The sequence below is a fragment of the Streptopelia decaocto genome (assembly GCF_964273445.1).
Source record: "Streptopelia decaocto genome assembly, chromosome: 7".
NCBI classification, from domain to species: Eukaryota; Metazoa; Chordata; class Aves; order Columbiformes; family Columbidae; genus Streptopelia; species Streptopelia decaocto.
The window spans coordinates 33,882,192-33,899,446 of record NC_138661.1 but is presented as its reverse complement, the minus strand read 5'-3'; the positions used below and the strand labels follow the sequence as shown (position 1 = coordinate 33,899,446).

Below are 17,255 nucleotides of genomic sequence, written 5' to 3'. Positions count from 1 at the left end.
CTAACAAAAAGAAAATTAAAAAAGCTTTTTTATATTAGCAATTAGAATTTTTGTGCCAATGGAAGTTACAGACTAGTATCCATTTTCCAGGCTTTGCTGAACATGACAAGTGTAAAGGAAATTTTAGGTTTGATTCTGGCTTTCGGAAATTATATGAATGGCGGGAATAGGACCCGAGGTCAAGCTGATGGTTTTGGTTTGGAAATACTCCCCAAACTAAAGGATGTCAAAAGCAGAGTAAGTACTCATTTTTAATTAAAGATAATTTTTCTCAACTGACCTTTTCTTGCTCCATCATCTGTCAAAATTTGATCTTTTATTTCTTACACTTCTTGTTTGAAAGAACATGGCACTTTATACCAGAAATTTACTTTTTTCTCTCAACTTTTCATCCCCTTCTCCTGCACATGTGCATATTTCCATAATCTCCAATTTCTCTTATTCAGTATTATTAGGATAATTATCTTATGTGAGAGCTTCTTTATGTCTCTCTTACTAGTAGGGGCTTAATTACAGTAGGTCAGAGAGAAGCGAGAGAGCGCAGACTGCTGAAGTCTTCTTGAGTAAATGTCCCCATTCTTTTTTCTTGCTCTTAACCAAAGGTAGCTCTATGTGAGTAAAAATATTTTTGAAATCAGATTTAAAACCAAAATATCAGTAAAGGTTGAGTGTGGCATATACGCTAAGGAATTTAATGTGAAGGATTTTAATCCTCTTCAAAGAGGTGTGTCATACCCAACAAGATATTTTCAGTCTTCCTCAAAGAGTTGTGTCATACCCAACAAGATATTTTCAGTCTATTTTTTTGAATTGGCAGTTAAATGGATGTAGAGCATGAATTCTGAATGGCATGCACAAGAAAATTCTCATAGATGGCAGTAAATTATGTGTCAAAAATTGTGAACCACTAGCACATTTTTGATTAGTCATGCTAGGATCAAAGTCAGTCTCAAATAAACTCTCAACACCTTTTGATATGAGATTACTTTGTTCCTTACTTTAATGGGTTGGAGGAAGAGGTGCTAGACAATGTAGGCAATGGAAATACTGCTCAAAGTTGTTCTTTGCCAAAGCATACCTAGACACCACATGGATATATGAAACAACAAAGAATAGGAGGTATTTTCTGCTGATACTGGTACAGATTTGGAGGGTGAGAAAAAAAAAAACACCACTGTTCTTTCATGTTCTTCCTCTTTTCCTACATAAAGTGCCATCTTGAACTGTAAGAAAGGTAGATTTTAAGCTTTTGTTCCCAGTTATGCTTCATATATGAAGGAATGTGTTTTTGAAACAGTCAGTGTCAGGAAAGCAGTATATCTGGGGAGCTTTTTACTTGTGAATACCATCATTAACAAAATGCAAAAACACATTTAAGGAACTGTTCAGTGAGCAACTGTATTAATGAAATTTTTTCCAATTGATTTGAGTCCCTTGTCTCCTAAAGACATTGAGATGCTGGAGCATGTCTAAAGAAGAGCAATGAAGCTGGTGGGGGGGTCTGGAGCACAAGTCTGATGAGGAGCAGCTGATGGAACTGGGGCTGTTTAGCTTTGAGAAAAGGAGGCTGAGAGGAGACCTTATCGCTCTCTACAACTACCTGAAAGGAGATTGTAGTGAGGTGGGTGTCAGCATCTTCTCCCAAGTAACAAGTGATAGGACAATGGGAAACAGTCTTTAGAGGTTTAGGTTGGATTCTAGGAAAATCTTCTTCACTGAAAATGATGTCAAGCATTGGAACAGGCTGCCCAGGGAAGTGGTTGATTCCCAGTCCCTGGAGGTTTTTAAAAAACATGTAGATGTGGTGCTTAGGGATGTGGTTTAGTGGTGGACTTGGCAGTATTAAATTTACAGTTTGACTCAGTCTTAAATGCCTTTTCCAACATAAATGATTCTATGATTCTAATTCTTACTTTCCTCTTCACTGCAATGGTTCAGGTCTTCCCTATGACCACTTTTCTTCCAGTCCTATTCCATGGACAAGACACAGTACAAGCTGCAGCTAATCTAAAACCAGGGCAAGTTTCCCAGTACTCAGGTGTTCATTGGTTGACCAGCTGCCATGAAGAAAAATGCTAAACAACTGAACTTTGCCTGACTTTTCTCAGTAGAAGTACTAATTCTAGTCTTGCTCTCCTATCTAACCATAAACTTGTAAGAATTTAATTATCTCTGGGACTTTCCAGTTTGTCTGAATTTAGCCAGCATGTTCCAAAATTATGAGTTATGAAAAGGAGGGACAGACGTACAGTATGATTGCACAAGACAGCTAAAAGACAAGCTAAAAAATTACAGTATTTACAGTTTTCTGGTAGTCAAAATAAATATATTATTAGTTTAGACTAGTCTCCAAAATGCATAAAAACTCCACGGGGCCAGCTGGTACAGACAGATATGAAACCTCAGAGGTAATTGGGAGACAGCATTTGCGAGGAAGAAGACTGCAGTGTCTCGTATATTTGAAAACTAAGGTATCCTTCTTGTGCCCCTTTATTATACTTTTTTTTTTTAAATTGCCAGCAAACAGTATTATGTCTAGGTAAGTTGAATTCCAGGACCCAAGGTAAAGAGTCAATGTGAAATATCTCTTGTTTCATATAAAAGTTGTTGTCACAGGAGCCTAGAAAGTTACTTGATATAGAGAGGGTTTTTTTAATGTAGCTCACCACTTCAAAATCTGTGTTCTGTCTTCTGCAAATAGTCTTTAAGCCAAAGTAATAGGTTTGATAGTTTAGCATATAGAAAATGGAATAACAAATTTATTTTACCGTAAAAGTACAATCAAATGTTCATGAGTCACCTCAGTTCATTTTTGTCATGACCTCCTAGCAATGTCTTCAAAAACTGTTATACAAGCATAGTGGCTTTGTCTGCATTTTGACAGAAATGACTTGTTTAGTTAAGAATTTTACTGGTGTATGATATTAATAAAACATAATGTGGTGCAGGCTCTAATATGGGCAAGGCAGCTCAGTAGAGGAAGTCAGATATTGTTCACATACGAATGTTTGTCCTGATATCTGTCAATATACAATATGAAAACACTTCCAAAAAAACTTCAAACACATTCCAGATATAATTCCCTATATCTTGATTCTTTTATGTTGGTGAACCATACCTTGTAACGTATAAGTTGCAGTTTTACACTTTTCTTTTATTTCATCTGGCCTATGCTGACCCAATGACATGTAACAACATAAAATGATGTTGAGTACAGTTGTTGTATGCAGGCACATGGAAATGGTGATTCCACAAAGAGAGTATTAATATCCATATTTATAAGTCAGCTGGGCATGAAATACACTTGTTAAGCACAAGCTGTCTGGTTTTATATTTGGAGTAAAATATGAAAAATATCTATGCCTCTTCCAAATCTTTGCTATAGATGAATTGAGACTAGAGGAATCAAGAAATTCAGTTCACCTTAATAGATCTGAGGTGACTGTAATGTTTAGTTAATATTATATTCAAGAATAATTTATTAATTAATATTACTATTCAAGGGAATATTATTTTTTCAGTAATGCCATGTGCTATTAAAAAATGATACAGAGACAGCTTCTTCCACTGTATGTTTTCTTACCTGGTATTTAGAACTGAAAGAAGCACGAGGTCCTGTGGGGCTATGATCAAGTCCATGTTATGAGGGTTTTTTGGTCAGTAATGCTAGGGCTGAAGATATTGTGAGTCCGATTTCTCACAATATAAACCAATATTATATTTGTTTTGAAACAGAGTAAATTTTCACTCACTTGAAACAGTGTCAATTGCACATATTTAAAATAATATATTTATTTTTTCCTAGGATAATGGTATTAATCTGGTGGATTATGTCGTCATATATTACCTGCGCCATTGTGATAAGGTAAAAGATTTGTTTGCTCTATCTGCCTCTCCAGAAGTAGGTTTCTTTAAGAGATTATAAAGAGCTTGCATTAGCTTTTTAAAAATCTAAACACAGTAGCTCTGATGGAAAAATAAAATCCATTTATTTTGCTTTCTTATAACAGTCATGGACCTCAATAGGTCTGAAATTTGCTCTAGGTTTATATGATAAGGCTTTGGAAAATTTTACAGTAACTTTTGACCTAACCACTGCAGGCAACTGCCTGTGACTGTTGCAGATGGGGCTGGTGGTTGCTCCAATCCTGCCTTCTTGCCTTCTGGTAACTGTGACATTGTAAATCTTGTTCTGATGTGGTAATACTGATTTCTGTCTCATGACAGAATGCAAGGACAGCTTAGTATTTTCAGATAGGGGAGTCATCTGATGGGAAAGAAGTTAGAGGTTGAAAGGAAGAGATGTGGGAGTTGCTTTGAGTGAGTTCAATTTATGAGGCTTTTTGACATGTATTAGCAGTGCTCAAAGTTTTTTAGTAGAAAATTTGAACTATTGTCTTTTAAATGAAAATGTCGCTATTAATTGATTTTATGTACATAATTGCTTATTTTTGAGATTAAGAAGGTGCCTATACCTAATTTTCAAATCTAAGAATAGTGCAATTTTTCACAGCCCTATGTCTGAATACAAATATATATATATTTTTTTCTTAATTCTTACATAAGAATGTTGAATTGATGAGTTAGTAGTCATGAGTATTTTTTCCAGGAGTAAGACTAAAGTAAGTGAGGACTAAAGTAAGTAGAGACATTTCCCTGCCCATGCTGCTGGGCTTGGACTAGGTGATCTTTAAAGCTCTCCTTCCAACCCAAACCATTTTATGATTCTATGATCTCTAACGCTGGAGGGTCTGTATGTCACGAGCCTGTGGAACAGCTCCTAGGGCTGAGCTGTAGAGAAGACTAAAAAAATAGCAGATGTCTAAATCTGTACTTGCTTTCTTTCCTTTTTTTCTTTTTTTTTTTTTTTCTTATTTGTTGCTTTGGCAGGGAAATAAAACATCATTACTTTCATTTAGTAACGCATCTTGTAAAAACCTTCATAACAAAAGCAACTTTTTCTAGCCTGTAATATTTCTCAGTTCTCAGAGTACTGACTTATGTATTATTTTCTGCTCTGTAATAATGTTGAAGCTAATGCTTTTTAATTTATTTATTTAAATATTCAATGTTTCTACAAACTTTCAACCATACTATAATTTTACTTCAGGGAAATTTGTAAAACAAACCAGTTTATCTTCCTTGAGAGGAAATGCACACAGTGTAAATGTCATCCATGCCTTTTTTCCCCCCTGAATTTTCATATCTTTTATTTTTTCCCCTTTTACAAAAAAAGTTAGTTCTCCAACCTATGAGTTTTCCTTTATTACAGACTGTAATCTGTGCACAGGTAGTATTTTAAACTCCATAGTGTATGCTTATACACACCAATGTCATGTTAATACCATTTACATACTTTACCTGTTAAATTTCCACTGGGGATATTGCTCTGAAACTTGTAAGGTTTTTTTGTTTTGTTTCACTTCTGATTTTTTTCTTACTGTGCTAAAATTAAGATATACACTTGGGAGTTCCATACAGACATTAACCCATGTGGTTTATTTAGCCACATAAACCTTCAAGTGTATATTTTTAACTCTATAAAATACTTTAGGCAGTATATAAATGTTGTTTTCAATTTATGCTTATAAAGTGTGTGTATATTTAATGAATTGGGAGACAGCGAAACCACAAGCTTTTGGCATAAGATCACTTGTTACATTAAAATAGACATTCATGTTATCTGTTTTTAAGAAAGTTCTAATCCCTTATCTAAACCTTTATTGATATAAAATGAACTGAAATGTTGTGAGCTCAATGCTGTTTCATAGTTTAAATTGAGCACAGTTTGCTTTACAACATCTAAAAGGAAGTTTCAACACTCAGGATGGTCAGGATTTAATCTTGAATGATACATATGTTGTTTTAGCAAGAATGATTTAAAATGGATTACTTTTTTTCAGTTTTATAATAGTTTCATAGATCATGTTCAAAAAAAGTAATTTATTTCATTACAAATGCATTCAATTTTCATAGTGGTCTGTCTGTTTGTTTGTTTGTTTAGGAAGCAGGAACAGACAAGAGTATTTTTCCTTTACCAGAACCACAGGACTTTTTCCAGGCCTCACAAGTTAAGTTTGAAGACCTAATAAAAGATTTAAGGAAACTGAAGAGAGATCTAGAAGGTAACTGGGAACTTTCACATTTTTTCTGCTAACAACAAAGTGCCATTTAAAATGTGACCTTTATGAGGTTTTCTTATTGCTAATTAGGTTTATACTGTTGATTCATTTAGAGTTTTTGTACTGTGGCACAAATTACTTACATAAATTAGAAAGAAAAGAAAATTCAAACTCATGACAATAAAATGAAAGTAAAGATCCTGAAAAGTTATTTTCCCTTTTATAATCAAGAGGTCCCTAAAGAAACCTTTCTGAAATTTTCTCTAGTTATGTGTGAATTTTCCTTTGCCTTCTCCAGAACTGTATGTTTAACTGTAGATATCTGTTAGTTCCATAACATAAATACTTTCCTCGGTATCTGTATAACAACATTTTAACAGCTACAAGAAAGAGTTGAATACTATTAATGTAGAAATAAAACACAGCTTGCCAAGGCACAGCAAAGGGAAATGGAAAGCTCCAGTTCAAAATATTTTCACCCTGGGACATAAAATAAACATTTTAAAATGTTTATTATAAAGAGGGGCTCAGAAATCCAACTCATCTATCAATCAAGGTACTGAGTGGAAATAAAGTAGGAAGGGTTGCTCTCTAAGTGTTCCAAGCAGTTTCAATTTTATTTTGTGCTTCATATGACTTTCTAAAATAAATCCAGCAATTGATGACTGAATATTTTAAGCCTGCTTTTTTGTTAGGGAAAAGTTCCTACTTTTATTGAAGCAGTTTTCTGTAGAAAATGGAACTTAGGGCAAGAATCTGCTAAAAAGCCTATAAAAACTTCTCCATTTACATTTACATCTCTGTGTTAAAATGGAAGAGTCCTTTGGAATCAGTGTTGAACAGGATGATTGTTTTTAATTTACATTTTCAGTGTAAGGCAATGAAAACTGTTACAAAATAATTTATCCTTACAGGATTAGGTCACTGCCATCTTTAGGATAGTTTCAAAGGTTAACAGTGGTAGGAAAGTATCAGTTGTTGTTTGTTCGACCCAGGCATAAGTGAGTGCTCTATCTCCTCTCATCGCTTGGCCCTGTAAACCCCTTGGCCTGCCCTCTTTTGAGCTAGTTTGTGCAGAAACATGATCTGTGTTTGATCTTGTACTTTTTCAGCATGTAGTCCTGCTGTCATGCATCTTAGTCTTGCAGGATCTGCATTGAGGCTGTGACATTCACATCATATTTATTCTACACTGCAAAGACACAGACAGCAAGTAGGAAAAGCTAAACTTTAACTGACTCCTAAAATAAAAACTACCGTTTTCTAGTAATCACTGGTTTCTATTTTCTAAAGGAAATTTTCTTAGTTATTTATAGAAAATCTAGAGAAATTGTTGTCTTGAGCTTGTTTTCATAGTCTTTGTAAATATGTATTTGAAACCCAGCCAAACAAATCAACATATAAAGTTAATGACAGCAAAGATTTGAAACCAAAAAGTTGTGGAAATGTTTTCAGATATTGGTATTTTATCACTCAGAAATATGAAGGAGAATTCTAACAAGCATTCCTGTGATAACGTTCTCATATATATGAGTGATTGTTTCTTTGTTGAAATAGATCTCCTTCAAACATTCCTTTTTAATTTTTTTTTCTTCAGATAATGTTGTAGTTTATTTTTAAATCAAAATTTTAATTGAAGAGGTTATAATTTTAACACGTACAACAAAGATTTGATGAGTCTATGTAGTTTATAGTAGTCATTAAAAAGTTGTGGCTGCTGGCAGAATACCAGTGAAAGTCTAAAGCTGAAACAGATGTGAATAGAAGAAACCAAGTCCAGAGAAGCGTCGGGCCCAGCTATCCAGACAGGCACGGCCCTTCAGATGTAAATAATTTGAACAATATTAACTGGGGCTGCCCGTGTTATTGGGTACGTCGGATTTATTTCACAGCTTAGTTGGCTAAGGTAGTCTTAAACAGATTACCTTGGGAGTGGGATGAGACAAAGGTAAGAAATGAAAGAGGGGGTTTCTTGTGTGTCATCATGGAATGAGCTAATGTTCCCGTTAGTGACTTGTACAGAATGATTTAAAAAAGATAAATATCACCTCTTGTGCCTGAAATGTCAATTTTGATAGACACTTTTCATGATAGTTGTCATTTAGTATTTTAAAATATTTTTTACTAGCTTATCAAGGCATTCATTTATCTTTCTATCATGGATCATGAGTGGCGTGTCTTAATGGGGTAGACCTCTAGTTTGAAATACCTAGACACTGTGGAACCAAAAGTTCAAATCTAGATGCAGCACAAACCCTTTCATCCTTTTCAGATAAACAGATTGAGTTCCATACAATTTGCTATTTTGAAGCCTTTCAGGTTAGACTTTAAAGGGACAGACTAACTTCACTCTAAAGGAATTAGACTAATGTGCGGCTCAAAAATTCAAACAAATTTTTGGTGAACCTTAATCCAACAGGTTTTTAACATATATTTCAGATAAAACTTTCAAATCATGAGCATTTTTAGGTTAGAAAGAATGACAAACAGAAGTGTGCATTTAATATAGGTTTTTCAGGGGAAAGAAGTGCAAAAGAATGCAATATTAAATAGTGAGATGAATTTTTTAGAGTTAAATCTGGTTCCACTTTAAAGTCACAGGAAAAAGGAACGTTTTCTCTAAGCTCAGGTTTTCACTTCAAGTCTGTAGAGTCAGTGTACTTCCAGGATTTTCAAATATTACATAGTAGCATAAGCAGATAAATGTATTCATTTAACAGGTATTAGCTTTCCAGTTAATCTTTTTATTTATGGAAAGATGCTTTGCATCAATGTTTTAATATTGTAAGATTTCCATTTCCTTTCCCTAGGACAAAACATGATTTCCCTTCTAGTCTGGACAATGCCACTTGACTGGTATTCTTCTGAAATAAGCACAGAATATTTGAAATGTATAATTGTAAGAAGATTTTTAGAAAGCAAGCCAAAGTATGCTAGACTTGTATAAATTTTACTATTAACCTTTCGCTAATCTCTCTCCTAAGTTGGACAATCTTAATTATTCAAAATTAGTTGCACCGTAGATGGTTTCCATCTGTCATACTCATTGCTCTTCTTTGCAATACATTTAATAAAATTTTAAAATGCTGCTCCATTACACAAAAGAAAGCAATATTAGATTCCTTGTATCATTTACTGCAATGTTCTTTATAACTTCTTAGTATTCTTGACCTTAACAGCTGAGAAATCAAATACATTTATAGAATGGTTAAAAATGGAAACCAAGGTCAACTCTTTCAAGAGCACATCTTTATTTCTCATAATTAAATAAATTTCCTGTGAGATTTTAACATTCCGATCCCACTGAAAATCCACATACCTTTTGCTTTCACCCTCTTTCATGAACACCAGTAGAGATATTATTTGCTGTTTTCCTTATCCGTTGTGAGAATTTCCTGTCCTGAAACTTATTACTTGCTCCATTTAATTTAGCTGTGCATATCTGAGAAGAGTCTGGCCCCATCTTCTCTATAGCTGTTCTTCAGATAGTTGAAGTGAAAAGCTAGATCCCCAGTTAACTTTCTGTTCACCAGGCTTACCATACCTGGCTTCCTCTGCCTCTTCTTCAAGGCTTCTTTTTATTTTCATTCTCAAACACCTGCATGACAATATATATCTTCTTTTTCAGATATGAATATGTGTGTATATATATATTCATATAGATACGTATCTTCTTTTTTGTAGAAACATATCTAGTGCATGGGATGTGACTAGCATGGTGCTGCTGTACTGATATCAGCATCATATCTAACTAGCCCTGCCTCTTAGCATGGCTGACCAGAACAGGCTAAACTGTTGCATCTACGTTGCCCTCATGCAGTGCTTCTTCAGGGAGTTTTGTGTCACACTATACTGCAAAGTGGATATGTGTTACAAAATAAAGACAAGAATGGAAGAGAATTTACAAATAAGAAATGGGTGAAGGTTGAAGAGGGTCACCAATTCTTGGTTCTTGCAGTCATTGTCACTATAAATAGAAACAAAGGGGAAGCTGCAAAAAGAAAAAATAATCAGTTTGTGCTCATTTAAGACTGAAACTCTCTCTTTCCTGATTTAAAATTCTGAACAGCATCTGTTTTTATCAAGGAAGAGTTTAATCAATATTATTTGGAAGAAGTTAATCTAAAATTCTTAAATGTGTGTGTTCACATAGGAGCCTTCAAACTGAGTTAAAGTTTTTTGCAACAAAATGTCCACTAATTAACTATATATATATATATGTATATATATATATATATTTTTTTTTTTCTGGAGATTAATTGATGTTTTCAGTTACTGAATTGGGACGTTTTCTACTTTTGTTGGATTTCTGTGTAACCACAGGTGGAGAAACTAATTGAATGTGTTACGATTTATTCGGATGAAATATTATATTAGTTCAAACATAGTATAGCCTTGGAGTCTGTATGGTGGAATAGGGTTTTAGTACAATCATGAAGCAATAATTAACTATAGGGCAACCATTACAGTGTTGAGAGGTTTTGTCTATTGTTCGATTTGCATTATAGACAGTAAGGTTACTGGATCATATTGTGAAAATTCTGAATATTTTATCAGTTTGAGTGATAGCTTTCTAATTCATTTGTTGGATCAATAGACACTTCTCATTAAAGGTGACTGTTTAGTCGTTACAGGAGGATAGTATTCAAGACAACACCAAAGGCCTTTTTCTAAAATATTTTCAACCAATTGAAACCTTAGTGCAATTTAAATTATTTTTTAAGTCAATTTTAAAGTGGCATTTAGACATCTGAGTCACATACACATTCTAGAAAAATATTCCCAACAGGAGCAGAAAAGTTATATGGTACTTTCTAGGAACTAGTCACTTTCATTTTCTTAATGTTAATTTTGCTTTTACATCTAAAAATTCACCTTAAAATTTTGGAAGTGCAGGTAAATAGAAGTTGGAACAGGGTGGTGGAACAAGAGACAGCAAATAGCTGACTGTGTTATTTATTTAGACATTAGCATAGATGGAGCACATTGTTTTGTACCTGGTGAGTATTGCTATATTTTTGCATTGTCCAACATTTATGTGATATATTTTGAAGCAATGCAGAATGGTGTAAGGAAAAGAGTAAAAGACAGCTTCATACAGAAACAGTTATTTTGTTTTCAAGAGTTGACAAAATGACACACTGTTCCTCCTCACAGTTTTCTGACCTCTTTTTGAATAGTCCCTTGTCTCAGTAGGATGAGATATATTTCAGTTTGTTTCAATTTGGCAAAGATACAACACAGGCATTAAAAACCACAGTTTGTGTATGTGCACTGGATTCTATTTTACAACAAAACTAACATTTTGACAATGTTCCATTGGTAATGTACAGATGTGAATACATTAAGTGTAAATTTTCCTAAGTGGATCATTTCTTAAAATTCCATTAGATTTTCTAGTTTGTGATAGTGGAGAATAGTATGGAATGGTTTTAATAAGATTCAGAAATATAATAGAGATGCAAAGCAATGATGTTTAAGAAAAGTTTATTCCCTGGAAGCAGATGTCTGCATGTGTGCACACAGGTGAGGGAGAAAGCTTTCTGTTGATTAAACAATAGCATGCTGTTCATTTTTTTCTTTCGTAGAGTTTGGTGGGGTTTTTTGGCTAAAGAATTCTTGGAAATGTATTGTTTAAAATCATTTTGAAAATGTTAAGATTCTAGAATGAATCTTGGAAATACCACAGTTATGATTTTCTGTGCACTTTTCTGTGTGCCCTTTTATATAAATAAATAAATAAATATACGGGTGTGTGTGTGCCTGTTAAACATTAGTTACATAACTATGTAGTATACATCTGGGAGCAGGTAGTCTATATCTGGGAACAGGAGGAATATTGTCTCTATCCATGTGTATGATGGATCACGAATGAAATAGTTTGGAGAGTGTGTAATAGCAGTATTGCGGGGAACAGTGACTTCGTATTTGTGGATCTCAACAGCTTTTCCTCTCTGATGGAGCATGCAGTAAAAGAAAAGCCAGATTTCTGTTAGAACTGAGGTGGTCACTTACGTATTTACTGCCAATGATCAAAGATTGAAAGTACATTAATTCAGGCAGTGGGATACAAATTAGCAGTAGTGAGGCTAATTAGCACTTTGAGAAGTGTTCCTCCTAATAGTGCAGGTAATATATGAATTTACATGATTTTAAATCTAAGAGGATGCTCTAGCTGAACCAAAGCCATAAACTTCATAGACGAATTAATTAGGTGGAACTTTATGATCTGTCTTGCACAGAAAATCAGAGATCCGGCTGTACAGAGGGAAACAGGAGATCACTTCTCTGGCATCTACAATTTCAGCTCATAAACCTACTGTTTCAGCCATTGTCCAGCAATTCTATTCTGTCTGATCCTTTGTTCAGTACACTAAGTATTCGTGTCTTTGTGTGTTTGAAAGGTCTTTTTTTTCCTAGCACTGTAAAAACCTTAGCTCATATGATAGAAATATTATTATTGCTTCTTAAAAATTTTGTCATCCTCTAAATTAGCCAGACAAGACTCTTCACTTTCAAAATACTAATTTTTGTACTATTCGGACAGAAGGGAAATGTTCTGATTTCTCAGCGGGTGCTGCTAGCGCACATTTTTACACTCCTGACAGATCTCAATGATGTGCAGAGGTCTGTTTGTTTGGCTCTTGACACTAAACCAAAGCTTTCTACTAATAATGTATGCTGGAATAATTTAAGGCGTCTTACAAAGATTGGTCTGGAAAATTATGAGGGTTTAGTTGTTACGTTCATTTATATGTGCTGTTCAGCCCCTTGCAGTATGCTTCTCTACTGAAGGGTGCGCTGAATGTAAACTGCCATTTCAGAGAGAATACATTAACCAGAGTCTCAGATATGTTGCTATGGTGTGAAAAATATTTAGTTTTACTAGAATCTTTGTTCATTTTGTTAAATGTATTGTTAGGAAACCATCTTAACAGAAAGGTTTTTAAATGATTTATATAGAATGTTGATACCCTTTGACAAAATGAGGAGCAAAAATTTTTGGGTTTGTGTTAGCTGAAATGAATGTAGGCCTGACAGTTCCTCTGCATGCCATCACATACTGTAAAAGTTCAAAATGCTGTTAAACTTAAAAGAAACAAACAAAACTCCCTCACACATCTTAAAAGAAAAAGCCAGAATGTCTGATCAAACTTGTGAGAATTGTGAAGATGTCTGACTCTCGGCTTCCACTAAAACTTCCTTAGAACAGGTGACCTTTATAGGGTGTTTTGTATTCCACTAATTCAATTATTTATTTTTCCACAGCTTAGGACTTATCACAGAAATGTTTTTCCATCTTATTTATATGAGTGATCTTAAACATCTAAACAGATACTTGTCTCTTTGTGTCATGAGGTAAAACATATTTCAGACAAAGATTGGGCTGTTTAACGCTTTACTTATTAGCTTCTATCCTCTGAAATGACTTTTTAAGAAAACTGAATTATTAATGAGTGAAGAAAAATTTCTTCTTCTAAATTAGCTGAAAATAACTTCACAGAACAGTAACTATGCAAGTGATTAATAGGTTAGAACGGTGTATTTAGTTTTATGTGTGCTAACACTGCTTTGCATTAAATGACTGACCTGTATTTAATACAATAAAAACCAAGTTTGAGAATAGAGTACCAGTGTAATTTGATCCTGTTCTACATTTTTGTCAGATACTTTTGTCTCAGAAAACCTCACACCCCACTTCATGGCACTTCCGTCTCTGTTTGGTTCAAAGGCTTCTGTATTAGTCAACCCAGCTCTGGCTAAGGTGTTAGTGCTTGAACCTTCGTGTGCTGCAGTCATTGATACATGTACAGATTATCAATGTGTGTCCAAAAATGCAAATAAAATACTGCGTCTGAAACTTTTCTGGGTCCGTAGCAGCATAAGCACTTGCAGTTAGACACAATCAAAATTCTTATACTGTATTCCAAAGAAATCAAGATAAATCTCTTCCCTTCTTCTCCACATTTATTTAAAATTCTATCTGAAAAGAAACATTTCCTTGCAAGGTTATAGAAAAGTACAAGAGGTATAGATGACACAGATATAGTGGATTGTCATAAAGCTACTACTGTCATGTGCACACTTGCAGTAAATGTGTATGTAAGCTGCATGTAATAACAAGAGAATATAAGCAAATCCTGCAACAGTGCCCAACGGGCAAACATGTATCTCCTGTAACTTTTTGTTTAACTTGTGAAGTTGTTTGCAAGTAAGAAAATGTATCAAAGCAAAATGAAACAAGCTAAATCATGCAGAAGTTACATAGCACTTGCTGAATAATTTTAATTTGTGGATTTTATCTGAAGTTTATCAGATTCTTACTTGGATATATGAGCCCAAATGCAGTAACGGCCTTCTGCACCGTAAAAAATCACGGATCCTCTCAAACATAAATTTGGGGTTATTTAGTCATACATTGAATTCATTTGCATTATCGTTTCGAATTCCCATTGAAACAGAAAAGGTAAGGGTTCTAGAAAAGAATTATCAAATAGGAACCCTCCTGTCAAAGATACTCCTGCATTATAACAAGAAGATAAAATAGCAATCCTGGCAGTATAACCTGCCACGCTCTGAACAGCCAAGAGGAGGGGGTAGGTTTTAGCAGCTTTCACAGCGGCATAACTCACAGGGGATAGTGTCAGTGACAGGTTTATAGGAATTAATGGTGCTGATACTTGGTTTTGCTGTCAGGATGATTCCTGTAAATGCTACTGGTGGGTTCTGGCGAGTAAATAGTTAGTAATTTACTGTGATCAACACTAAACTATTTCTGATTTTGCATTCACTTTAAAAATAGTGCTCAAAAAATTCCAAATCCTGTCTGATTGACACTGAAATGCTCTTTACGTGAAAGTTTGTTTATGGGCACTGATTCTTTTGACAGATTTACAAGTGTCTGTGGACTTTTAAAGGAATATTGCCCAATAGGCATTAAGTGAGAGACATTCTATTTTGTAAATATTTTCACTTATATTGGGGATTTTTAAAGAACTTCTTGAGCCAAGTACTGCATTAAATCTGAAGACAGTGGCAAACTGATAATCAGCAGTTTCCAGTCTTGTTTTAATGTTTTGCTAATGGTTTCCATTTCTGTGGCCAAGATTTCCAGTGGGTGAAGTCTGATGTACATCCAAAAATTTGTAAGGGCTTTAAAATACTATTGCACACTTGCATTTTCTTTTTTTTCTTCTTCTTTCTTTTTTTTTTTTTTTTGTAATAGCTCATTTGGAAATAAACAATTTTCAAAGTAGCATATTACATTTAATTTCACTAACATACAATAGATACCAAGAAAATGAACCAAAAGTTTATTACAGTAATGGAGAATTTGCATCTGTTTGAACTCACTATTGCTGAAACAGGTTGTTTATTTTCTCAAATGATTATTTTGGAATGAAATGGGGAGAGAAGTGTACGTGTGGTGTGCTAGCTGTCAGATTCCTCAGAATTCCTTCAGATTTCTGAGAATTTCAAATTTATTCAAATATTCCATTTATCAAAATATTTCAGTGCAGTTGACTTTAAACAGAGTTAGTTAACCTTCAATTGCCCAGATACTTTTTTGCCTGTTTGTCAACCAAAAGTATAGGTTATTGAGTGAAGTATGACCTAAATTCAGAGTCAATTAAAGGAGGATTAAGCAGTACAGGGCAAATACATTACTCTTGTGATTTTCACTTCTTCACCCTTGGCCTTGACTCCTTTAGCTCAAAGCTATAACTTTCCCAGAGCCCTTCAGTCTATTTTGGCAGTTATCGAAAGAACTTCTGGAAGTAAACGGATAGATTTTAGTTTTAGATAGATATCATATAGATAAATATCAGCAGAGAGAATCATCCAAAGGTCTCTTTTTAAGGCTTTCCAATAACATAAATTCTTAGCATCTGCCAGCATTTACTTGACTTCTTTTGTCATTTTGCAAACTGGTGTCTTATTTCAGGTCATCTCAAACTTGAAGTTTCAAGCAGCACCCTGCTTCACTTATTCTATGGCATCTGCCTCATTTGCTTTTCTTCTCTGTGCCTGCCTTCCTACTCTTCCTCTCCCTTCATGACAATTGTTGATCTTCTTGTTAAGGATGTTAGGATTCTTCCTAAGAATTTATTACCCAAATGAGCTTTTTCTCTGTATGCTGGCACTTCTTGTTGTCCATATTTTGTTGTAGTTTTTCTCATCTGATTAAGGATAATGTTAGTTGTCTTGATTTAAAACAAAACAAAAAACAAAAACAAAAACAAAACAAAATCAAACAAACAAACAAACAAACAGGTTTTACATGTGCTAGTCATGGTCATTTAAATGCTTACATGGGACATATCTGAGTAGCCTTTCTAAACCTTGTGTTGCTAAAGCTTGTAGGAAGCTTTCATTACACCAGACAATGCATCAACAACACTATATGTTTGGGAAAACACCTTTCTAGACTATATTAGAGTATGTTTAGATAGAAATCTACTTCTGGATAGATTTATACAAAACTGATTATTATAAAATAATTATTGGATTGCAATTGGTGCAACCTTACCTGATTGTGATAATCATGTGCATTCTATAGTCATTTTGTACCAAATGCCTGGACAAAATATGTGTACTAATGCTTTTACATCCTTGTCATTTTATATTTATCTAAACTAATTTCTAAATATTGTCTTATATAATTTTCTGTAGATTTTTTTAAACACAAAAGAACCCACAAGCCTGTAGCTGCTACTTTGTTGAAACCTCCACTCAGAAAGTTAACAATACTGTCTCACTTATTTTGCTAGATTTTTTCCCCATACAATTCTAATATGTCCATCTTCTTCCAAAGTAAAGTGTTTCAATTTGCTTGAATAACTGTAGAGATCTCCTAATTCTACAAACATAAATGTGAAGGATACATAAATTTAGTTCAGTGTGTGAGAACAGTTGTGGAAAGTTCAGATTTTTAATTAAAAGAGGCACATATCGTAATATAATAATCTTTAAAAGTCATAAATATTTATCTGATTTCTGCTTTGTTTTGCTTCATTTATTAAAGATACATAACTGTGCAGATACTAAAAGACTGTCCCAATCTGTTATGTTTAAATTAATGCTTCATCCCACCTATTGTCTCGCATACAAACGAATATCCATTGACTTTAC

General features: G+C 34.1%; 1 protein-coding gene across 1 annotated transcript in view; it reads left to right on the top strand.

Annotated features, from left to right (window-relative positions):
• FMN1 (formin 1) overlaps positions 1-17,255 on the top strand; it is a 143,882-nt gene that overhangs the window by 80,672 nt on the left and 45,955 nt on the right. The window contains exons 10-12 of the mRNA XM_082059382.1: positions 91-237; positions 3,806-3,865; positions 6,005-6,125. Of these exons, the coding sequence (XP_081915508.1) occupies positions 91-237; positions 3,806-3,865; positions 6,005-6,125 (328 nt within the window). The remainder of the gene's footprint in view (positions 1-90; positions 238-3,805; positions 3,866-6,004; positions 6,126-17,255) is intronic.